We start from the raw sequence: 27,279 nt of genomic DNA, 5'->3' as shown, positions 1-27,279 counted from the left end.
TCATAGATCCCCAAAGCCACATCCTCTTGCCACGAAACGTCGAGGCCATCAACCCAATCGTGGGGGTCCGAGACGATAGAGTTGGCTGGTTCACCAATGGCCTTTGGATCCTTCCCATATAGTGAAAGTAACATCCCGTTGTTGGTGGTGGATGGGGTCCATCCTGTGAAACATTTTCTCACACAAATCATGATTAGGGATTTCATTATAACTACGGTGAGTACGATTCCCACGATTATGGCCAGGCCTGTCAATAGCCATTTTACAATGACCCCTGTCCATCCTCTGAACCAGGCTGATATGCTGGACCATACATTATTGGCTTCTTCCCTTCCCTTTCGGCTATCCGCGAGATCCTGGGTCGCGGCCTTAAGCCGACTGATTGAGGCCTCTATGCCTCCCGAGTGATCTGGGATATATGTGCAGCATTTTCCATCAATAACCCCACATACTCCTCCCTTTTCTGCTAACAACATATCCAAAGCCACTCGATTCTGCATCACCATTGTTCGCATATGCACTAATTCGTCTTCCAATTGTAGTTCTGCGATTCGAGTTTCGTTTCCAATTCGTTCCATTACTAATGCGAGACTATCTATCCGCCAATTATTCATAGTCACTCCCGCTTGGGGAAAAAATGCTCCTAATAGGACTTGCCACCAGCGTCCGTCCAGTCTTACTGTTTCATCCGGGTTCCAAAGAGAGAATCGTTTCTTCCTCTCGTGGGTAGGGGTGTACCCTGTTTCGTTAAAATGATCTACCAAATTTACCTTGGGAAAAATGGATCCCAGATAACAAGTCCCTCCCCACTGGTCGGGTAAGTATGGATATGCTTTATTTCCGCAAATAAACATTACTCCATGGGGTGGGATAAGGGCCGAGGCCATGCATTTACCGATCTCAACGCGGGTGGCGCTTGGTGTTCCCCAAGATATGGTTAGCTTGGTTACGTTATGCTGGGATTGGTCATCTATGGTTATTACAAGGGGGCCTCCCTTTTCTCTCCCTCTGGTGTCGGATGGCAGGGTATGGGTACATTCCGAGGTTCCCATCTGAACGTGTCCCTTTCCTATAAGACACACCCGTTCCTTTTGCTCTGTCACCCAGACTGGATCAGGTGGTTTGTCTAACAAAGCCTGCTTAATGGGTGGGGTATATCGAAACTCCCGGGAACACACTGCTGGGGATTTTGGGCCTATCAGTTCCAAGGTTGTGGTCAGACATGGGGTACGCAAGGGTCCTGAGCACATATCTCGTAGGGACAGGGGCAGCACTACCATTTCTATCCCTGTCGTACTGGTGTGGGGAAAATGCATGCACATCCAACAACGTGATCGGTTCTGTACCTTCGCCATTGCACGGGTCACTGTCCAATACGTATTTTCCTTTGGCTTTTTCCTGCTTTCGATCCGTCGGTGCGGAATTAATATGTATGAGATGCATGGTGGCCTATAGTCGTAGGGGGTCTGTGACGTCATGAATTCACATTGTAGTATCAGAGTAGTGCCGCTGTTCAGTAATACATGCGTGGTTAAATTGTTCGAGTCCTTTCCCCATTTGTAACCTGGCCTGGCCATGTTTACTATTGGTGCGCTGCCTTGTCGTGGCGCTTGCTTCAAACGACTGAGGGCAGCAAAACCTGTCTTCCTTCCATGTGAGTCTGTGTACAACGCCCTCCACATTATCCGTGTCCATACGTCTTCCTTTACATGGCAGCAGGGTATATTTATCCTCTGACCCCAGATAACTCTCTGCCGGTAGACCTTAACGGTTTGGTCGCCATATGCATATGTCTCCGTGTTCGCCCATGCCCTCGTGTCCCCAGTGCTGGCAAAGCAGTATATTAAACTAAGTGTGATTGCCACCCCTAACAGGCGGTGGTGCAGCATCCTCGATCTGTGGTGGTGCGTTTGAGGTGTCTGTGTTTGTGGGTATGGCCAACTTACAATGTGTGGCATGTACCCAGGACGACTTGCCCTCACAAAACACCGCTGTTGGTGTGATCAGAAGAACTTGGTATGGCCCCGTCCACCTTGGTTCGAGCGCAGTCTTACGGGTGAAATGCTTCACCAGCACGTAATCTCCTGCCTCGAAGGTGTGGATAGGCTTGCTTGCTGGCTCCGGTAGGGCCTCCCGAACGCGTTCATGTATGCTGCGTGCCACATGGGACAAACCTATGCAAAACTTTAGAAGCATGTCATCCATGATAGGTAATTCAAGGGCTGCCATATCCACTGGCGCCGATACCGTTGACATATAGCGCACGAGCGACAGACCATGGTAACCACAGTCGAAAGGCCTGGTGCTGCCCAGGTGGAAGTGACCTGCCTCATCACCCCCCTATGGCACACATGGCCATTTTGATGCGCCATGCGTGCCAACCATGGCAATAAAGCTCGCGGTGCCACGGGTTTGTCATTAATCGTCCACATTTGTCCTTCTGCGGGGCGCTGAGCTCCCAATTTAATCCAATCTTAATGTTCTACGTTTGAGGCCGCGGCTTGTAATTGTATTACATCGAACTCTGTAGGTGCGGATGTCGGAACGTCTGTCTGGGCAGTCACTTTAGCGCCCTGTTTGCGCGTAACTACTGGCATATTATTTCCAACCTGTTGGTTTGCCGCTAGTGCTGCTGCTCCGTCGGCTCGGGCGTTTCCACGGGCCACAGCGTCGTCTGTACGCTGGTGACCTCGGCATTTAACTACAGCTATTTCACGTGGAAGCATAATACTATGAAGCAGATTTCGCACTAAGTCCCCATTTTTAATGAGTGCTCCCGCTGAAGTGAGGAACCCTCTTATTTTCCATATGGCCCCTTTGTCGTGGACCACTCCGTGTGCGTATGCCGAGTCTGTATAAATTGTCACTGCTTTTCCTCGCTTACTTCGCACGCTCTCGTGAGTGCGTACAGTTCAGCTTGTTGTGCTGACCAGGTGGGCGGGAGGCGGCCGCTTTCGACCGTCTCCGTATCCGAGCATACTGCGTACCCAGATAACAGGGATCCATCCCAAGCCCGTTTGGCTGAACCATCGACGTAATAGGTGTGATCGGCCTCCTGTAGCGGAGTGTCCTGTAAGTCAGGCCTTACCGTGGATATTAATTGGACCACGTCCATGCAAACGTGCGGGATTCCCTCCTCCTTTGTTGGCAAAAGTGTCGCTGGGTTAAGAATGGTACACCGCATCACCGTCACGTTGGGTGCCATAATTAATGCCGTTTCGTATTGCATCAGTCGAGTGGCTGTGAGATGCTGTGTGTTTCGCTGTTGTAGTAGTGTATGGACGCAATGCGGTACCTGTAAAAGGACCGGATGTCCCATAACTATGTCGGCCGTCCGCTCAACTGCGTATTGGGCAGCCGCCACGGCTTGTAAACACAGCGGAAAGCCTTGTTCTACCGCATCAAGCTTTTTGCTGAAATAGGCTACTGGACGTTCCCTATCTCCATGAGTCTGAGTTAATACGGATTGTGTGAATCCCCCTACTGCATGGGTGAAAAGTGTGAAGGCCTTTTTATAATCGGGAAGGCCTAAGGTTGGGGCCGTTATCAGGGCTCGTTTGAGTCCTTCGTAGCAGCGTATTCGATTGTCCGTCTAGTTCACCATCCGTGGCTGGTCGTTTTTCGTCGCCTCATACAGAGGTTTTGCTAGTAACGCATAGTCTATTATCCATGTACGACAGTACCCTGCCATTCCCAAAAATCGCAACAAACACACTAACACTTCACTGTTATCCTTCACTTCACTTCAAAATTTCACTGTTATCCTATCAATACCTGGACATTTTCCCCTTCCTTCCTAGATACGCGAATTTCACACCAGTATAAACCCACTGGAAAAATTATCTGAAAAATAACGAGCCTCCCTTTGAGCAATAATTTAATTGATGTGATTCCCATATACCTGGTGGAGTTCTGTTCACCTGGTCTGCAGAGCCGTGATCCAATCTTCACCAGCCCCCAATCACCTTCTTATCACAAAACAACAGTCCATAACTAACCACTTTTTTTTATTTCTTGTCTTTTCCATCAACTTTTATAACCTTTTCCTCCACTTTCTCATCAATTCCTGCAGTCACCTGTCATTGACAAGTAATCCATCTGATTCGACTTTCCACTCCAATCATCTTTGCACTTTCCATGACCTTCTTCTCACTTCCTTTTAAACCTTTTCTTCAGACACAACCCACATGAGTTATGAATACAATTTCCCCTTTCAGGCACGTGTCTAGTCACTCACAAAGTGTCCATAAGACAACGTCATTATATTTCACAGAACTCCACCACTCTATTAAATCCTAAACATGCCCAATGGGCAATCCACGAAAAAATCAAAGCATTTTCAGTCCCCCTTTCCCATACACTAGCCAATGTAAGTCAGCCAAACATAAATAAAGAGGTTCCAGCGAGTTGTGACCTCCATAACTCTAAACAACTCCGCTGGCACCTTTTAAAACAAACTTTCCCAGTCACTTACTAAAATAAAGTGCAGCTCTTGTCCGTAGATATACGTTAACCAAGGTTACATGAGACTTGACAACAATATTCCTGCCCCGTGGAGCAAGGCATCAGAGACAACTCCCCTCTCCACCTGAACTTATCCCAGGTAGAATTTAGCTACCTACAGAGAAAGTACCTGCACAACACATTTACAAACCAATTCGTCCTCTCGTATTAGGGGACGTCACAAATGTTCCACCACAATTCACAGCAGGTGACCACCCACCTGCCTTCTGTCGAAGTCCAGTTCAATTTCCATTCACAGACAGACAGACAGACAGATAAACGGACCGGGTGAAACCATAACCATCCATCCTTCCGATTGGACTCATGTCAGCATCACATGTCATTCTTGCCTTCATTCAACGCATTCTGCCATCCCAAGTCGGCCAAATACAAGCCCCGGCCATGCCGTTGAATAAACACCCAGTCGGTTGACAGCCTATCATTTTTGACTTTCACTCCCAATTTTACTCATCCGGATTGCCCAACGCCCGTAGGCAATTTGGGGAACCCCTTGTCAATCCATGACACACTTCAATGACTCACACCATAAACACAAATACACGCTGCAATGACAGATCATTCATTCCCTTATACACAAATACCTGTACTCACTCCAACACATCCAGTGCGTAGCTTAACTTAAAATACTAATCGTCCTACCTTTCTTGGGCTAGTCCCTCCTGTAGTCCTAAGATCGGGTCGCCCCCCGATTCCTAACCTTAAACGCAGTTCTCACGCCGGAGTAACTTAACACCTATTATCTATCACCCACATATGGGTCTACCTGCTTCCCACGCAGGAAGCTTACCTGAGGGATATCCCTCCTTATCTCGGGCGCCCTGTATAATCGATTCATTACCCACTGCTGCTCTGGTTTAAACTAAATATGGTTCGGAATGCAAGCCAGGTGGTACAGCCGACAGAGGTCCACACGTCCAAAGCAAGGCAGGAGGCTTCAATTTCGATGTGCAAAAATTGCTTACCCAAATTAGGTGCCGGCAGGCCTCCTTTCCGACCTAGAACGTGAGGATCCACCTCGTCTGCACACTTGGATGATCCCACTCCTGACACCAAAATTGTCAGTCGAAGACCTCAAGGGAAGGAAGAAGAAGAAGAATCAGAGCAACAATGTTTAATGGGATCGATTACAAACACACAGTGTGGAGCGAGGCTCAAGAATGCACCGCCTAACACGCAGCGGGCAATTTCTCAAGACACTCGCTGAAAAATGAGCAAAAAGGCATTTCATTTATAGCAAAATATCAGACAAGAATCTGCGCTAAAGACATAGCAAACCCTGGGCCATAATGACAACACCTCCCATTGTCCCTTCCTACAGAAGGCCAAACTTAGACAAACAGATGTAAGCATTGGATGGGCTGAGGTTTTTTGGCTCTTTATCTAAACATATCAGACCCGAGCGCAGGCCGAAGTAAATATTCTCATACACTAGGCTAAATGGTAGATGAATGATTGGATACACGTGCTGAATACATTAACAATCAAGGATATGTAATGTCTATATTTCTCCCGAGGTTGGTTACGTCCTTTTTTAGGAGACATACTAGAAACTACAAAGATATATAATTAATTATTCCCTTTGCGAAGAAGGCGTTTAGCATACATGTTTTCTCTGTACGTGGGTCGCGAGCATATTATCTACTGTTTGGCACATACATTCAAGGACTTGCTTACTGGGCTAAGGATCCACCCTGCACGTCGAGCCTCGAAACCACATTTTGTCCACTCGCCTCTGCCTGCAGCTGAGTTCAAATCAGTTTTTCAGAAGCACGATATATAATTTCAGATGTTATACTCAATTGAGTCATGGGGTTTAAACCCTAATGGCTGACATATATATATATATTGTTGCGAATATGGCATTTGGCCTCCATATCCGCTTGTAAATATTCCCCTATTTCCCCAATACTCCCCAACTATCCGCAATCCCCCATTCCCTAGTCCCATTGCCTGTAAATAACACTCTGTAGAACCGACCTTCCCCCTTTTCCCCCATTAAATGTCGTGCCCAGGTCCACCGCATCTCACGTAGACAACTAAAGGACATCTTGATAGTTATTCTTAGTCTATGTCAGTTAAGGACTCGTTTCCATTAATTCTGACTCTTCGTTGCACCAGAATGTGATCGTATGGCACCAGTAGTGAGTTTAGGACCTCCCCTTACCTCCTCCCATCTTCCCCATAAAACAACAACAACAACAACAACTACAACTACAACAACAGAGGAGAATGGGGGCGGCGCGGCGCGGGGGGAGTGTGCGTCCTCACACCGGCTCGGTTAGCCGCCATTGACCATGCGCTCCGACGGGGTTACCACGAAGGGGCTCCCTGTCAGCACCTCGTCAAGGGCGGAGCCGGTAACCCCCCCGCACGCACCCAATGAGAAGCAACGGGCCGATTCCATCTGGGGCGGAGCTAACGAGCCGAGGGCGTGTCACTCCCCGCCGGATATATGCGGCCACCTTACCGGACGTGACGTCAGATGCGCCCCCGACTGAAGAAGACAAGTCGCGACCTTCCAGCGCTGAGAGCGACCTCCCCGCATCATTGGACCGGACCGGGTCGATTCTGTCCTTGAGCCAAGAGTGCACCTTGAGCCATCGACTACCCGCTTTCCTTGCCATCAATCCCCGTGTGAGTCAGTTTTGTCCCGTTTATCTGTCGTCTGTCGGGGCTAATATAAGAGTGTGTCTAAGTGCCTGCCTTTCTATGCTGTCCCTCTTGTCGTTGTAATCTGACCTTCCGCCCTAATATAACCTCCTCCGGAGGTCTTGAGAACTGAACCCTTGGTGTCGTGTCATTTTAACCCAGCCGTTGTGTCCTTTTCTTCAATTGATTTAGCGTAGCGCGACTCGGCAACGTTCGAGTATAATCGGGTAACTTGTGCGGACACGGCGGCCATTCCGCTCGGCCCACCCTAACATCAAAGTCGTGTCTGTAACAATTGGTGTCAGGAGTGTCGGATTCGAACCTGGGACTAAATTTATTAGGCCCAAATTTTGGAACACCAATTGTACCACTAGGGTAACAATTGGTGTTGGGGAGGTAGAATTCGATCCGGAGCGCGTTTCCCGCGCTCGAAATTATAACGGCGAAATTTGATTTTGTTTTACGGAAATAAAAACCCGAATTTTGAAAGTCGCGCTATGGCGGATCAAGACGGCTGGGGTCCGGTAGGGGAGAGTGAGGCAGGGTCGGTCCAGGACCAAATTGAGGGACGTGAGGAGAGCGAAGCAGTGAGGGTAGCAGACGCACAAAATAGCGTCGTTGCGCCCGACGTAGCGGGAGCGCAAAATGGCGCCTCGCTGGTCACCGCGCCCGCGACCGTGGCAGCGCCCCTGGTGGATTTGAACCTTTTCCTCCTGCAAATGAGGGCCCTTATGGAACAAATGGGTGAGCAATTGGGAGACCAAATTAGAGGTTTGAAAAGCAGTATGGGACAAATGGGGAACCGGATGGAGGCTCAGAATGAGCAAATGGGGGTAATGGGAAACCAAATGGGGGTAATGGGAAGCCAAATGGGGGTAATGAGGGACGAAGCGAGGGGTACCGGTGAGAAGTTAGACAATAATTTTGAGGGGTTAGACAACGGGATAAAAGAGGTGAGAAATGGGTTAATGGGGGTAGAAAATAGAATGGCTGCCCAGGAGAATCAGATAGAGGGAGTGAAAAATGGGTTAGAGGGGTTAGAAAACAGGATGGAAGGCAAATTGAGGGACATGAGGGACCAAGCGGAAAGGGAAGTTAACCAAATGGGGCAGCAGATAGAGGGGGTCAGAATGGGGGTAGAAACCAAACTGGATGCTCACAGGGAGGAAATGGAGCAGATGAGGGTGGCATCTGGGCAGGAGATGCAGGTGATGGGAGAGGAGATCAGAAGAGGAGTGAGTGAGGGGGTCGGAGGAGTGCGCGAGGAGGTGAGGCACTGTAAGGAGCGCATGCAGAAGGAGGTGAGAAAGGGGACTGTAAAATTGCAAAGTGGTATAGAGGAGTTGACGCTGGGAGTAGAACAACTGACAGTGGGACAAAAGGAGTTGGGGGAACAGGTAAAGAAGGAACACTGCGGTATTAGGAGGGTTAAAAGCGACACAAAACGACATAAAAAACGACTTGGTAGCGACGAAGAGGGAATGTCAGATGGTACGTGAGGGATTGACAACGAGGTTGGACGAGGTGATAGAGGTAATGGAGACGAAGGACCGGCAGGTGAGGACGCACATGGAAACGGTCAAGGTAGCCTTGGAGGACGAGCTTGAGGAGACGTACCGGGGAATAAAAGAGGTGAAGCAGAAATTAGAAGAAGTGGAAGAAGGGATGAGCGAAATTAAGAAGCGACGGAGAGGGGATAAGAAAGAGATAAAAGAGGAGGTAAAAGAATTGGTCCAAAGTCTGTGTTTGGATCGTGATGATGTGCTCATTAACCGGATGAGGGATTCGCAGGTGATGGAGGAGAAGCGAAGAGGAAGAGGACCCGGTGTAAGTGGTGACCAATATGGTCGTGCGTATGATGCGCCAGGGGATTTAAGAAGCTTGGGGGTCGAGATGGACCCGGGTGTTCGTGAGAGGCCGTTGGTGAAGTGTGCGACAGGTCTGGTGTGCGAAAAAGGGGGTGTGCGAGAAAGTCCGACTCTGGGGTGTATGAGGAAAGAGTGCGCTGTCAAGAGTAAGGGTGAGTGCGCTGTCAAGAATGGAGGTGAGAGTAGTGAGAGTGACAAGGAGCGTGAGTTGGTTGTGACAGGTGAGAAAGGATGCACACCTGGAATGGTAGAGCGTGAGTGGGAATGCACGCTGGAGTTGGTAGTGAGGCACGTGGTTGGGAGTGCGAATGAGAGCACACCTGTGATTGTCACGGAGGAGGTGACAGAGGAGGGGGCGCGAAGAGGTGTGTTGGTGAGGTGTGCGACCAACGAATGTGTGCCAAGGTGTTCGGTGGTCAGGTGTGTGACCAAGGCTGTGAGTGGAATGGGTGTACCTGGGTGTGTAAGGAAAGGTACGAGGAGCATGGAAACGGCTGCATGTATGAGCAAGAAAGGGGTAGCGTATGCTTGTAAGAATCCAGGTGAAGCATCGACGGTAACCAGGTTAGAGGTTAGGTCGACTTCTAGCCGAAGCGGGCCCTCGGTGCGTGCCGGGCCTCGCTTTGAACGGCCGCGTCCGTGCTCCACTAGGCGGAGCTGGCAGCCCGATAGAAAGGGTCGTCATGGCGACCACTTCTTGGTGAGACGTGCCGGCAGGTAGAGATCGGGCAATTGGATGGCTCCACGCCGAGGTGGTGCGTGGGCTCTCGGCCCGGGTAAGCCCCCGTCCCTGCACCGAATGCGGGACGTGTCCAGCCACTGGCACCAAACAACCCGCATTCATGGCTTGGCTTTACGAAGCCGGGCTTTGGACGGGAATTGGCGCACCGAGAGGCAGTAGTGAGTAGACTGTGTGATGAGGTTAGTGTTTTGGCCCCAAAATTAGAGAAAAACAAAATTTGATGATTGGCAAAGGATTGGCAGTAATGATTGGCAGATGATGAGTAGTGATTGGCAAATTTTTGATTTGTTGAAATTTGATGTGCAAAATTGGTAGTGAGCGATGGGCCCGGTGGGTAAGGGTGGCATCCCTGCCACCCTTCCCATGTGGGGCAAATGCGCTATAGTTTATGGGGTGTATGGCAGTGAAAACTAGCCCGGGTGGGTTAGGTTAAATTGATAGGGACCTAGAAGATGGCATTAGGTAACGTTAAGATTAGTTAGTGACTGATACCTGTAGTGGGGACGCAGGTAGATTAGTGTGGATGATAATGACGAGGGAGCGCAATAGTTTAAAGGGACGACTGGGAAGCGCAAGTTTCAGAAGGGAGTAGTTAGATGAGATGATGCCGTGTGGTTGAGAGTTGAACAGGTGTGATTGCACAGGTGTGCAACTGGACAGGTGTGTGGAGCAGTGTATGAGTAGTGAGTGTGTGGATCAGCGCGAATGCGCTTGGGGAGAGAAGGGTGCAGGTGGCACCAGGTGTGAGAGCACAGGTGTGCAGGTACAGGTGTGTGGAGAGAGTTGGAGTAAGTGGTACGGAGTGGTGTGCATGGTGCGAAGGTGTGGATGGGGGAAGAGTGGACCCCTTTCACAAGTACCCGGGGCGGGTAGTGTAAGTGTTAGGTAGAGGGTATAGGTAAATTGTGGTTGGATATTGGCATTTGTGGTGCGGTTGCAGAATGGTGTTGTGGATGGGTGCATTAGTGTTGTGGAAATGGCTGGGCATGTAGCCTGTTAGTGTGTGTAGTTGGTTGGGCACTCCACCACTGTGAGGATGTCGGCCAGGTGAGGCCGCAGGTGGGCTCTGGGAGCCGGTAGTTGTGAGTGGGTGCCTGAGGATCCCGGGTGTGGATCGGGCAGCCCAGTGCCAGAGAGGGCACCGAGTGGGGAGAGCGCCAGAGGGCCTTCCCCAGGTAGTTAGGTTAGGGTAAGGAGCAGGTAAGCTCGGAGGCAACTGCAGTGGTGGAGGTGTGCAGGTGGGTAGACCCGCTGGGAGAGGTACACGTCGCGGCCCAGAAATTGTGCGAGGGCACCGGGAGATGAATCGGGGGAGTGAGACCCCAAATTGAAAAGCACCACAGTTTGGCCAATGGGAATTGGTTTTTAGAACCCATAGTGTAAGAGGGCCAATGGTTTGGCCGGAGAAAGACCCCGGGTAGTGTAAAGTTGTTAAAGTCATTTAGGAAATAGTTAGGATTGATGAACCTGTCGCACCATACGCAGCCACTTACCTGTGGTGATGATGATGACTCCACACCTGTGTTTTCTTTGTTTTGGTGCAGGAAATGAGATTGCTGTGGATTTGTGAGACGCATCACGACGTGGATGAGACATTGGGGTGATTCCATCTCTCCCTCCTTAGGAGGGACTGATGATGAATTGGTGATAGCAAATTATGATGTTGAGTTGGAGATGGCAAATTTTGATGGGAGTTGAAAATGGCAAATTTGATTGGTTAGGAGGGAGAGAAGACGAATTTGGTTTATGGGAGGAACGGGGAAGACAGTAGGGATGTTTGTTGATTTGTAAAGTAGATGTTTATGGGTAGTGTTGTGTTGTGTGGATACAGTAAGGGGTAAGGGAGGGGCCATGTAGGTTACCTGGTGGGGGGGGGCATACGGTGGGAACGTACCTGTCTCACCTGGTTCCCATGTGCCCCCAGTGTGCATTACCTTGCATTGCGTGCACTTTTGCGCCCTTACCACCTTACTCACTTGTCTGCTTCTTTTGTCTCCCACCTCCGAGGATCTGGTTTTGGGGCAGAGAGAGAGGAGAGAGAGGTGCTGGATCCACAGTTGTGGGCCTGCACTTTCGCTGCTTGCTGCCTGGATCGATACACCATATGGACCGCAATGTTTGTGGCCACCCACAATGGACCGCAGTTCTTTTGCGGCCATGCACCACCCGTGGATGGACCTATGGGTCAACGTGGCACCTGTGCCATACAGGTGAACCACTTTTAGTTGACACCACTGAAGGCCACAATACAGAAATGGACGCGGTTGGCGCCTTTCTTTATTTTTTTTGAAAGAGGCAAGAACACCAAGTGCACCACACGAAGGCAAGACCAGCGGCAGAACGTCGGCCGGCTGCGACACCACCGGTGATTTATAGACACTTTATTGGTGCACCGGATGGTGCTGACTGTGTGATGGGGTGGTGCTTTTGGTGCTTGGAAGGGGTGCTCTGCACATTATTAAAGGCCGTAAGGCCACAGAGCACTCGTGGGTTGGTGTATCGATGCTGGCATGCGTGCTCTCTCTATGCATAACATCTGCATGTGTTCCTCCAAAAACAGGTCCTGGATCGTAGTGTAAATATCAGCGTAGTCTTGTAAATAATGCTCCCTACCGGCTGTATGTTTAGTTTGCGAATTCTTTCCGGATTCGGTTATCCTGTGGGTGTGTTTCTGTGAGGAGAAGGGTGCAACGTCGCAGGGGGACATATTTACTCATTTGTGAATATCTGTAAAACTGGCGCACTCAGGGTAGAGTTAATAGTAGAGGGAACTACATCTGCGTGCCACACTAAAGTAGGTAAAAATTTATCGGGTCGGGACGCCCCGAGGGTAGAGAAGGGTGCAATGTTGCGAATATGGCATTTGGCCTCCATATCCGCTTGTAAATATTCCCCTATTTCCCCAATACTCCCCAACTATCCCCAATCCCCCATTCCCTAGTCCCATTGCCTGTAAATAACACTCTGTAGAACCGACCTTCCCCCTTTTCCCCCATTAAATGTCGTGCCCAGGTCCACCGCATCTCACGTAGACAACTATAGGACATCTTGCTAGTTATTCTTAGTCTATGTCAGTTAAGGACTCGTTTCCATTAATTCTGACTCTTCGTTGCACCAGAATGTGATCGTATGGCACCAGTAGTGAGTTTAGGACCTCCCCTTACCTCCTCCCATCTTCCCCATGAAACAACAACAACAACAACTACAACTACAACTACAACAACAGAGGAGAATGGGGGCGGCGCGGCGCGGGGGGAGTGTGCGTCCTCACACCGGCTCGGTTAGCCGCCATTGACCATGCGCTCCGACGGGGTTACCACGAAGGGGCTCCCTGTCAGCCCCTCGTCAAGGGCGGAGCCGGTAACCCCCCCGCACGCACCCAATGAGAAGCAACGGGCCGATTCCATCTGGGGCGGAGCTAACGAGCCGAGGGCGTGTCACTCCCCGCCGGATATACGCGGCCACCTTACCGGACGTGACGTCAGATGCGCCCCCGACTGAAGAAGACAAGTCGCGACCTTCCAGCGCTGAGAGCGACCTCCCCGCATCATTGGACCGGACCGGGTCGATTCTGTCCTTGAGCCAAGAGTGCACCTTGAGCCATCGACTACCCGCTTTCCTTGCCATCAATCCCCGTGTGAGTCAGTTTTGTCCCGTTTATCTGTCGTCTGTCGGGGCTAATATAAGAGTGTGTCTAAGTGCCTGCCTTTCTATGCTGTCCCTCTTGTCGTTGTAATCTGACCTTCCGCCCTAATATAACCTCCTCCGGAGGTCTTGAGAACTGAACCCTTGGTGTCGTGTCATTTTAACCCAGCCGTTGTGTCCTTTTCCTCAATTGATTTAGCGTAGCGCGACTCGGCAACGTTCGAGTATAATCGGGTAACTTGTGCGGACACGGCGGCCATTCCGCTCGGCCCACCCTAACATCAAAGTCGTGTCTGTAACAATATATATATATATATATATATATATATATTGTATACATGATCGAGGCTCGTGTAAGAGCTAAGATTAATCACAAAAAAACAAAGGGACACATTAAACATATAATAAAGGGAGCGTGAGACAAGATGGGGAGAGAGAGGGAAGCACACAAGTGCAACAGTAGAGAGCAGGGATATTGGGAGATCTGGGGAGGGAGAGCACTTGGGGAGAGGATGCATGGGAAGTGGGGGGGGGGGGGGGGGTGGGGTGGGAGAGGTATAAAACACATGGAAACTGCTCGGACTTCCAGGAAAGAAGTCGGTATATCAAAAAAGTGGATCTGTGGTGAATTAATGGGGGTAGAAAAGATCAAGGATTTGGATGGGGGAAGATAAGAGATGGTGGTGAACAGCTGTTTTAAAGATCCGGAGGGAGGAGTGGGATTGAAGAGAGTGAGGGAGTTTGTTCCAGAGGCGGGAGAAATGAGGAATGAAAGAGTGAAGGTGAGCAGAGAGTCTTGTTTTTGTCAGTTTCACAAGAAGAGGGTTGCTGGCAGATATTGTGCGATCTCGAGGAATATTTGGAATATTCACAGTTATTATTCTGTAAGACAATGCACATTCACCCTGTTACCATTTTCTAAGACATCTTTAATCTTTTTTTCGAAGGTTAGAAACACCATCTTCAAGTTCACTCAACATGTAATATTCAAAATGAATTTTATTTCAAAAAAGAAAATCAGTTCCAGAAATACTTTGGATTAGTAGCGTTGGAGTCAGCATGAGGGTTAGCATTGGGGTTAAGGGTCACAAGAGCACAGATGAAGAATGAGCTGTTTGGGTTCAGAAGTTTTTTTAACCTGTGAACACACCACAGGTTGAAGCATCTCAAGAGAAATTCCAGTAGAACGCCTGCAATATAAGCCTACACTAATAGGACAAAATTTTATAAGTTTGGCAGTGTTATAAAATCATTTAGATAATTATATATATATACACATCTGTACATTGTAATTTTTGAATACAACACACAGTGTTTGAGGCCATTGTTGACATTTCACCTCACTGTGCTTTGACTCTCTTCAATGGGTTAAAACGAGTGGGATTATAAATCAATTTGAAAATAAACAAGGAAAAGCAGAAACTGGGGCATACTTTTAAGGCCAATTTGCCATCACATCAGGAATGGTCGATTGTCCTCCTTGAGGATATAAAAGGAATGAAGTGGAATAATTTGGGAGATAGTGCTTAATTGTCTCTTATACACATGATCAAGATATCCCAGGTTCAGGTTCACAGTGAATAAGTCTTCCTTTAAACAGGACATGGTCCACTGAAAGATGAGGAGGCACACAATGTCATATGTTTCCCCATCTCCCATAAAAGATAAAAAGTCAATTTGTATTTGAAGTTTGACAAATGTCTATTGATGCTGAGAGTGGACCCGAGATATCTTGGGGGGTGGGGGTGGTGGCGGTGTTGTTGTTTTGCTGTGGTCACTCTTCACTGGCAGGGGCGGTGCTGCCTGCAGGAAAATGGGGGTTAAAGGTCAGAACATGGACAATTTTTTGAGTGAGATGAAAAACTCAGTCATCTCAAAAATAGTCAGGTTCACCATGTTTTTTCGTTCAAAAATTTTGGAGATGAGCAAAACGATATATTTTTGGAATATTCAGAGCATGAGGAATCCAAAAATTAATGTTTACATTTGCGTAGACACCTTTGCGAAAATGACACACAGGACAGTGATGAAGATCTGTAAAAGCATATTCCTGAACGGTATAGACCTAGTAGATCCTGTGTATAGGACTTATAGTTCAATCTGATACTAACAAGGCTGCTTTCTTGCTTTATAAACCCATACCTATAACTTCAAAGGACTTGCAATATCATGTATTATGTAATAGTTATATCACAAATATAAAGACAATGGTTTTCAATTACCTTCGTTTGTTGCTTTTCTATAATCCTGAGCACTATTTTAAGGCCTTTATTGAATTCCTTGACCCAGAAAACATAGGATTAGCATTTTAAATCAAGTTTCTAGGTTGACTAGAAGCCGAGATAGCGCAAAATATGCATTTTATGGCGTCCATTTTGAAAATCCAAAATGGCGGCCATGCAGGTGTCTGTGCAAATGCCAACATTGATTTTCGGATTCTCCATGCTCTGATGATTCCAAAAATGTACAGGTTTGCTAATCTCCCAAAATTTTGAATGAAATTGTATTTGTTAACATAGTGAACCTGACGAAAACAATCTCTGTCCATACAAAAATATCCTGAATGGTAATAATGTAATAACAATCCTACTCAATCAATAACAAAAATCTGCTCGACTTGCTGAACTTGCAAACCATACTTTATGAGCGATCAAGCACAACAAAGTGGAATTGCTCATTGGAACCAAGTGGCAAGACCCGATATGTTGCTGGAGACATGGAATTGGATTGTTCAGTGGTTTTTCATGGAACACCTGAGAGTGATATATGTGCTTTGGCAGAGCAGATACATCACTTACTGGATTTATAGAGAGATAATGTTTAGATAGGGAAGGTATGGCAATGCAAACTTCGACTTTGCTGACACTCACAACAGCCTGCCATATACAGTGCATTCAGCAAGTATTCAGACCCCTTATAAACCCCCTTACATCACCATATAAAGATGATGTTATTATCTGCATTTATATCACTATATAAAGATGATAAGTTATAATCTACGTTGACATCACTATATAAAGAAGAATGAATGAATGAATGAATGATCGTTTTAAGGCCATTTCCCCCGCTAGAGCAGGGGTTAGCCTTGCGACCCCCATGACAATCATGGTTCCCTGTTTGAGGCAATGTTTTTTGAGGCACTATATAAAGATGATAAGTTATAATCCACATTTATATCGCTATATAAAGATGATAAGTTATAATCTACGTTTATATCACTATATAAAGATGATAAGTTATAATCCACATTTATATCACTATATAAAGATGATAAGTTATAATCTACATTTATATCACTATATAAAGATGATAAGTTATAATCTATGTTGATATCACTAAATAAAGATGATAAGTTATAATCTATGTTGATATCACTATATGAAGATGATAAGTTATAATCTACATTTATATCCCTATATAAAGATGATAAGTTATAATGTACGTTTATTTCACTATATAAAGATGATAAGTTATAATCTATGTTGATATCACTATATAAAGATGATAAGTTATAATCTACATTTATATCCCTATATAAAGATGATAAGTTATAATGTACGTTTATATCACCATATAAAGATGATAAGTTATAATCTACATTTATATCACTATATAAAGATGATAAGTTATAATCTACATTTATATCCCTATATAAAGATGATAAGTTATAATCTACATTTATATCATTATATAAAGATGATAAGTTATAATCTACATTTATATCCCTATATAAAGATGATAAGTTATAATCTACATTTATATCACCATATAAAGATGATAAGTTATAATCTACATTTATATCCCTATATAAAGATGATAAGTTATAATGTACGTTTTATCACTATATAAGGATGATAAGTTATAATCTACATTTATATCACTATATAAAGATGATAAGTTATAATCTACATTTATATCCCTATATAAAGATGATAAGTTATAATGTACGTTTATATCACTATATAAAGATGATAAGTTATAATCTACATTTATATCACTACATAAAGATGATAAGTTATAATCTACATTTATATCACTATATAAAGATGATAAGTTATAATCTACATTTATATCACTATATAAAGATGATAAGTTATAATCTACATTTATATCACTATATAAAGATGATAAGTTATAATCTACATTTATATCACGAAATAACGATGATAAGTTATAATCTACATTTATATCACGAAATAACGATGATAAGTTATAATCTACATTTATATCACTATATAAAGATGATAAGTTATTATCTACATTTATATCACTATATAAAGATGATAAGTTATTAATCTACATTTATATCACTATATAAAGATGATAAGTTATAATCTACATTTATATCACTATATAAAGATGATAAGTTATAATCTACATTTATATCACTATATAAAGATGATAAGTTATTATCTACATTTATATCACTATATAAAGATGATAAGTTATTAATCTACATTTATATCACTATATAAAGATGATAAGTTATAATCTACATTTATATCACTATATAAAGATGATAAGTTATTATCTACATTTATATCACTATATAAAGATGATAAGTTATTAATCTACATTCATATCACTATATAAAGATGATAAGTTATTATCTACATTTATATCACTATATAAAGATGATAAGTTATTAATCTACATTTATATCACTATATAAAGATGATAAGTTATAATCTACGTTTATATCACTATATGAAGATGATAAGTTATAATCTACATTTATATCACTATATAAAGATGATAAGTTATAATCTATGTTGATATCACAATATAAAGATGATAAGTTAGAATCTACGTTTATATCACTATATAAAGATGATAAGTTATTATTTACGTTTATATCACTATATAAAGATGATAAGTTATTATTTACGTTTATATCACTATATAAAGATGATAAGTTATAATCTACATTTATATCCCTATATAAAGATGATAAGTTATAATCTACATTTATATCACTATATAAAGATGATAAGTTATAATTTACATTTATATCCCTATATAAAGATGATAAGTTATAATGTACGTTTATATCACTATATAAAGATGATAAGTTATAATCTACATTTATATCACTATATAAAGATGATAAGTTATAATGTACGTTTATATCACTATATAAAGATGATAAGTTATAATCTACGTTTATATCACTATATAAAGATGATAAGGTATAATCTACATTTATATCACTATATAAAGATGATAAGTTATAATCTACATTTATATCCCTATATAAAGATGATAAGTTATAATGTACGTTTATATCACTATATAAAGATGATAAGTTATAATCTACATTTATATCACTATATAAAGATGATAAGTTATAATCTACATTTATATCACTATATAAAGATGATAAGTTATAATCTACATTTATATCACTATATAAAGATGATAAGTTATAATCTACATTTATATCACTATATAAAGATAAGTTATAATCTACATTTATATCACGAAATAACGATGATAAGTTATAATCTACATTTATATCACTATATAAAGATGATAAGTTATTATCTACATTTATATCACTATATAAAGATGATAAGTTATTAATCTACATTTATATCACTATATAAAGATGATAAGTTATAATCTACATTTATATCACTATATAAAGATGATAAGTTATAATCTACATTTATATCACTATATAAAGATGATAAGTTATAATCTACATTTATATCGCTATATAAAGATGATAAGTTATAATCTACATTTATATCACTACATAAAGATGATAAGTTATAATCTACATTTATATCACTATATAAAGATCATAAGTTATAATCTACATTTATATCACTATATAAAGATGATAAGTTATAATCTACATTTAAGTTATAATCTACATTTATATCACAATATAAAGATGATAAGTTATAATCTACATTTATATCACGAAAAGATGATAAGCTATAATCTACATTTATATTACTATATCAAGATGATAAGTTATAATCTACATTTATATCACCATATAAAGATGATAAGTTATAATCTACATTTATATCACTATATAAAGATGATAAGTTATAATCTACATTTACATCACCATATAAAGATGATAAGTTATAATCTACATTTATATCACTATATAAAGATGATAAGTTATAACCTACGTTTTTATCGCTATATTGGGAGCGAGACATGGGTCATGAATGTAGAGCAGCAACGAAGGCTGGAAAGGGTGGAAATGCGAATGGTTCGGTGGATGTGCGGAGTATCGTTGAGAGAGAGGAAGACAAATGATGATTTGCGAAAGATGATGGGATTCGCTCTTTCATGAGCCTCGATCTTGTATACAAAAAAAAAAAAAAAAAAAAAAAAAAAATAGAGCCTGTGATTGATGCTGTGAAGAGGAACAGGTTGATATGGTTTGGTCACGTGTTGAGGAAGGATGAGAGTGACTGGTTGAGAAGAGTGATGGAAATGAATGTAGAAGGAAGTAGAGGACGGGGAAGACCGAGAAAGACTTGGCTAAAGATGGTGGAAGAAGAAATGCGGGCAAGGGGGTTAAACAAGGAGAGATGCAGAAAATAGGGCAATATGGAGAAGATTGTCATGGGGACCGCAAGGCTAACCCCCGCTCTAGCAGGGAAAATGGCCTGAAAATGCATGTTGTTGTGTGTTGTTGTTGTATATCGCTATATAAAGATGATAAGTTATAATCTACATTTATATCACAATATAAAGATGATAAGTTATTATCTACGTTTATGTCACTATATAAAGATGATAAGTTATAATCTACATTTATATCACTACATAAAGATGATAAGTTATAATCTACATTTATATCACTATATAAAGATGATAAGTTATGATCTACATTTACATCACTATATAAAGATGATAAGTTATAATCTGCATTTATATCACTATATAAAGATGATAAGTTATAATCTACATTTATATCACTATATAAAGATGATAAGTTATAATCTACATTTATATCACTATATAAAGATGATAAGTTATAATCTACATTTATATCACTATATAAAGATGATAAGTTATAATCTACATTTATATCACTATATAAAGATGAAAAGTTATAATCTACGTTGATATCACTATAGAAAGATGATAAGTTATAATCTATGTTTATATCACTATATAAAGATGATAAGTTATCATCTACATTTATATTACTATATAAAGATGATAAGTTATAATCTACGTTTATATCACTATATAAAGATGATAAGTTATAATCTACATTTATATCACTATAGAAAGATGACAAGTTATAATCTACATTTATATCACTATATAAAGATGATAAGTTATAATCTACATTTATATCACTATATAAAGATGATAAGTTATAATCTACATTTATATCACTATATAAAGATGATAAGTTATGATCTACATTTACATCACTATATAAAGATGATAAGTTATAATCTACATTTATATCACTATATAAAGATGATAAGTTATAATCTACGTTGATATCACTATAGAAAGATGATAAGTTATAATCTATGTTTATATCACTATCGAAAGATGACAAGTTATAATCTACATTTATATCACTATATAAAGATGATAAGTTATGATCTACATTTACATCACTATATAAAGATGATAAGTTATAATCTATGTTTATATCACCATATAAAGATGATAAGTTATAATCTACGTTTATATCACTATATATAGATGATAAGTTATGATCTACGTTTATATCACTATATAAAGATGATAAGTTATAATCTATGTTTATATCACTATATAAAGATGATAAGTTATGATCTACGTTTATATCACCATATAAAGATGATAAGTTATAATCTACATTTATATCACCATATAAAGATGATCAGTTATAATCTACATTTATATCACTATATAAAGATGATAAGTTATAATCTACATTTATATCACTATATAAAGATGATAAGTTATAATCTACATTTATATCACTATATAAAGATGATAAGTTATAATCTACATTTATATCACTATATAAAGATGAGAAGTTATAATCTACATTTATATCACTATATAAAGATGATAAGTTATAATCTACATTTATATCACTATATAAAGATGATAAGTTATAATCTACGTTTATATCACTATATAAAGATGATAAGTTATAATCTACGTTTATATCACCATATAAAGATGATAAGTTATAATCTACGTTTATATCACTATATAAAGATGATAAGTTATAATCTACGTTTATATCACTATATAAAGATGAAAAGTTATAATCTACGTTTATATCACTATATAAAGATGATAAGTTATAATCTACGTTTATATCACCATATAAAGATGATAAGTTATAATCTACGTTTATATCACTATATAAAGATGATAAGTTATAATCTACATTTATATAACCATATTAAGATGAAAAGTTATAATCTACGTTTATATCACTATATAAAGATGATAAGTTATAATCTACGTTTATATCACCATATAAAGATGATAAGTTATAATCTATGTTTATATCACGATATAAAGATGATGTTATAATCTACGTTTATATCACCATATAAAGATGATAAGTTATAATCGACGTTTATATCACTACATAAAGATGATAAGTTATAATCTACATTGATATCACTATATAAAGATGATAAGTTATAATCTACGTTGATATCACCATATAAAGATGATAAGTTATAATCTACGTTTATATCACCATATAAAGATGATAAGTTATAATCTACGTTTATATCACTATATAAAGATGATAAGTTATAATCTACATTTATATCACTACATAAAGATGATAAGTTATAATCTACATTTATATCACTATATAAAGATGATAAGTTATGATCTACATTTACATCACTATATAAAGATGATAAGTTATAATCTGCATTTATATCACTATATAAAGATGATAAGTTATAATCTACATTTATATCACTATATAAAGATGATAAGTTATAATCTACATTTATATCACTATATAAAGATGATAAGTTATAATCTACATTTATATCACTATATAAAGATGATAAGTTATAATCTACATTTATATCACTATATAAAGATGATAAGTTATGATCTACATTTACATCACTATATAAAGATGATAAGTTATAATCTACATTTATATCACTATATAAAGATGATAAGTTATAATCTACGTTGATATCACTATAGAAAGATGATAAGTTATAATCTATGTTTATATCACTATATAAAGATGATAAGTTATAATCTACGTTGAGATCACTATAGAAAGATGATAAGTTATAATCTATGTTTATATCACGATATTGTTGCGAATATGGAATTTGGCCTCCATATCCGCTTGTAAATATTCCCCTATTTCCCCAATACTCCCCAACTATCCCCAATCCCCCATTCCCTAGTCCCATTGTCTGTAAACAACAATCAGTAGAGCCGACCTTCCCCTTTTTCCCCCATTAAATGTCGTGCCCAGGTCCACCGCATCTCACGTAGACAACTTTCGGACATCTTGCTAGTTATTCTTAGTCTATGTCAGTTAAGGACTCCTTTCCATTAATTCTGACTCTTCGTTGCACCAGAATGTGATTATATGGCACCAGTAGTGAGTTTAGGACCTTTCCCATACCTCCTTCCATCTTCTTCCCCAAACAACAACTACAACTACAACTACAACAACAATTACAACAACAACGACGCTGCGCGGGGGGAGTGTGCGTCATCACACCGGCTCGGTTAGCCGCCATTGACAATGCGCGCCGGACCATGCGCTCCACGGGGTTACCACGAAGGGGCTCCTTGTCAGTCCCCCGTCAAGGGCGGAGCCGGTAACCCCCCCGCACGCACCCAATGAGAGGCGACGTGCCGATTCCATCTGGGGCGGAGCTAACGAGCCGAGGGCGTGTCACTCCCCGCCGGATATGCGCAGCGACTGACCGGATGTGAGGTCAGATGCGCCCCCAGCCTGGAGAGAGAAGTTGCCACGTACGAGCGCTGAATACCTCCCCGCATCTCTGGACCGGACCGGGTCGACCCTGTCCTTGAGCCAAGAGTGCACCTTGAGCCATCGATACCCGCTTTCCTTGCAATCAATCCCCGTGTGAGTCAGCCTTTTGTCCCGTTTATCTGTCGTCTGTTGGGAATAATATAAGAGTGTGTCTAAGTGCTTGTCTTTCTATGCTGTACCTCTTGTAGTTGTAATCTGACCTTCCGTAACAATATAACCTCCTCCGGAGGTCTTGAGAACTGAACCCTGGTGTCGTGTCATTTGAATCCCAGCTGTGTGTCTTTTCCTTCATTGACCTAGCGTAGCGCGATTAGTCAACGTTCGGGTATAATCGGGTAACTTGTGCAGACGTGGTCATACCAAAACCGCTCGGTAAACTAACATCTAAGCCACGTCTGTAACAATTGGTGTCGAGGAGTGGAATTCGAACCCGGGACTAAATTTATTAGGCCCAAATTTGTAACAATTAGAATCGATTCGGAGCGCGTTTCCCGCGCGAAATTATAACGGCGAAATTTGAATTTGTTTTACGAAAATAAAAACCCGAATTTTGAAAGTCGCGCTATGGCAGACCAAGACAGCTGGGGTCCGGTAGGGGAGAGTGAGGCAGGGTCGGTCCAGGACCAAATTGAGGGACGCGAGGAGAGCGAAGCAGTGAGGGTAGCAGGTTCGCAAAATAGCGCCGTCACGCACGAAGTAGCGGGCGCGCAAAATGGCGCCTCGCAGATGGCCACGGCGTCCACGCCCGCGACCGTGGCAGCGCCCCCGGTGGATTGGAACTTGTTTTTCATACAAATGAAGGCCCTTATGGCCCAGAATAGTGAAGAAATGGAAAGCAGAATGATGGGGGTAATGGGGAACCGGATGGATGCTCAGAGTGAGCGATTGAAGGGCCAATTAGGGGTAATGGGAAACCAAATGGGGGTAATGAGGGACGAAGCGAGGGGTACCGGTGAGAAGTTAGACAATAATTTTGAGGGGTTAGACAAGGGGATAAAAGAGGTGAGAAATGGGTTAATGGGGGTAGAAAACAGAATGGCCGCTCAAGAGAATCAGATAGAGGGAGTGAAACATGGGTTAATGGGGGTAGAAAACAGAATGGCCGCTCAAGAGAATCAAATGGAAGGGATGCAAAAAGGGTTAGAGGGGTTAGAAAACACCATGGAAGGCAAATTGAGGGACATGAGGGACCAAGCGGAAAGGGAAGTTAACCAAATGGGGCAGCAGATAGAGGGGGTCAGAATGGGGGTAGAAACCAAACTGGATGCTCACAGGGAGGAAATGGAGCAGATGAGGGTGGCATCTGGGCAGGAGATGCAAGTGATGGGAGAGGAGATCAGAAGAGGTGTGAGTGAGGAGGTCGGAGGAGTGCGCGAGGAGGTGAGGCACTGTAAGGAGCGCATGGAGAAGGAGGTGAGAAAGGGGACTGTAAAGTTACAAGGGGGCATAGAGGACCTGACGCAGGAGGTGGAGCAGCTGACGGTGGGACAGACGGAGTTAGTGGAGCAGGTTCAAAGGAACACTGCGGTATTAGGAGGTTTAAAAGCGACACAAAACGACATAAAAAACGACTTAACAGCGACAAAGAGGGAATGTCAGATGGTACGTGAGGGACTGACAACGAGGTTGGACGAGGTGATAGAGGTAATGGAGACGAAGGACCGGCAGGTGAGGACGCACCTGGAAACGGTCAAGGTAGCCTTAGAGGATGAGCTGGAGGAGACGTACCGGGGAATGAAAGAGGTGAAGCAGAAACTAGAAGAAGTGGAAGAAGGGATGAGCGAAATTAAGAAGCGACGGAGAGGGGATAAGAAAGAAATAAAAGAGGAGATAAAAGAATTGGTCCAAAGTCTGTGTTTGGATCGTGATGATGTGCTCATTAACCGGATGAGGGATTCGCAGGTGATGGAGGAGAAGCGAAGAGGAAGAGGACCCGGTGTAAGTGGTGACCAATATGGTCGTGCGTATGATGCGCCAGGTGATTTGATAAGCTTGGGGGTCGAGATAGACCCGGGTGTTCGTGAGAGGCCGTTGGTGAAGTGTGCGACAGGTCTGGTGTGCGAAAAAGGAGGTGTGCGAGAAAGTCCGACTCTGGGGTGTGTGAGGAAAAAGTGTGTGCCAAGGAGTGAGGGTGCTGGCGAGAGTGAGTCGGTCGTAGCGCGTGTGCGAGGGAGCACATGGAAGCGTGGTGTGGTGAGTGTTACAGAGGGTGTGACGGGAGAGTGTGCGCAAGAGTGTGCGCGAGAAAGGTGTGTGACGGACGGGTGCATGAGGAAAGAGTGCGCTGTCAGAAGTAAGGAAGAGTGTCCACCTGTGGTGAGTGTTACAGAGGGTGTAACTGGAGAGTGTTCGCGAGAAAGGTGTGTGACGGACAGGTGCATGAGGAAAGAGTGCGCTGTCAGAAGTAAGGAAGAGTGTCCACCTGTGGTGAGTGTTACAGAGGGTGTAACGGGAGAGTGTGCGCGAGAAAGGTGTGTGACGGACAGGTGCACGAGGAAAGAGTGCGCTGTCAAGAGTAAGGGTGAGTGCGCTGTCAAGAATGGAGGTGAGAGTATTGAGAGTGACAAGGAGAGTGAGTTGGTTGTGACAGGTGAGCGAGGATGTACACCTGGGATGGAAGGATGCACACCTGGAATGGTAGAGCGTGAGTGGGAATGCATGCTGGAGTTGGTGGTGAGGCACGTGGTTGGGTGTGCGAATGAGAGCACACCTGTGATTGTCACAGAGGAGGTGACCGAGGAGGGGGCGCGAAGCGGTGTATTGGTGAGGTGTGCGAGCAACGAATGTGTGCCACAGTGTTCGGTGGTCAGGTGTGTGACCAAGGCTGTGAGTGGAATGAGGGTACCTGGGTGTGTAAGGAAAGGTACGAGGAGCATGGGCACGGCTGGATGTGTGAGCAAGGAACGGGCTGCGGGGTGTAAGCGTCCAGGTGAAGCATCGACGTTAGACGGGGTAGAGTTTAGAACGACTTATAGCCGAATCGGGCCCTCGGTGCGTGCTGGGCCTCGCTTTGAACGGCCGCGTCCGTGCTCCACTAGGCGGAGCGGGCAGCCCAATAGAAAGGGTCGTCATGGCGACCACTTTTTGGTGAGGCATTCCGGCAGGCCGAGATCGAGCCATGGGATGGCTCCGTGCCGAGATGGTGCGTGGGATCTCGGCCCGGGTAAACCTCCTTCCCTGCACCGAATGCGGGATGTATCCAGCCGCTGGCACAAAACAACCAGCATCCATTGCTTGGCTTTACGAAGCCGGGCTTTGGACAGGGATTGGCGCACCGAGAGGTATTAGTGAGTAGACTGGGTGATGAGGTTAGTGTTTTGGCCCCAAAATTAGAGAAAAACAAAATTTGATGATTGGCAAAGGATTGGCAGTAATGATTGGCAGATGATGGGCAGTGATTGGCCAAATTTTTGATTTGTTGAAATTTGATGTGCAAAATTGGTAGTGAGCGATGGGCCCGGTGGGTAAGGGGGGGCATCCCTGCCACCCTTCCCATGGTGGGGCAAAGGAGCACTAGATTATGGGGTGTATGGCAGTGAAAACTAGCCCGGGTGGGTTAGGTTATATTGATAGGGATCTAGAGAAGATGACATTAGGTGACGTTAAGTTTAGTTAGTGACTGATACCTGTAGTGGGGACGCAGGTAGTTTAGTGTGGATGATAATGACGTGGGAGCGCAATAGTTTAAAGGGACGACTGGGAAGCGCAAGTTTCAGAAGGGAGTAGTTAGCTGAGATGATGCCGTGTGTGTGAGAATTGAACAGGTGTGATTGCACAGGTGTGCAACTGGACAGGTGTGTGGAGCAGTGTGTGAGTAGTGAGTGTTGTGGATCAGCGCGAATGCGCTTGGGGAGAGAAGGGTG

The 27,279-nt window shown here is 43.1% G+C and overlaps 1 protein-coding gene across 2 annotated transcripts in view; it reads right to left on the bottom strand.

The window, feature by feature from the left end:
* Window positions 1-14,409: 14,409 nt before the first annotated feature.
* LOC137420545 (dedicator of cytokinesis protein 1) overlaps window positions 14,410-27,279 on the bottom strand; it is a gene marked incomplete in the record, with an annotated part of 615,378 nt that continues 602,508 nt past the window's right edge. For both annotated transcript variants that reach the window (XM_078772553.1, XM_078772554.1), the window contains 1 exon segment: window positions 14,410-15,231. In XM_078772553.1, the coding sequence (XP_078628679.1) occupies window positions 15,130-15,231 (102 nt within the window).

Source organism: Myxine glutinosa, chromosome 2 (genome assembly GCF_964187855.1).
Source record: "Myxine glutinosa chromosome 2, kmMyxGlut1.1, whole genome shotgun sequence".
Lineage (NCBI taxonomy): Eukaryota > Metazoa > Chordata > Myxini > Myxiniformes > Myxinidae > Myxine > Myxine glutinosa.
The sequence above is the reverse complement of the archived record's forward strand: the minus strand, read 5'-3'. Positions and strand labels throughout refer to the sequence as shown.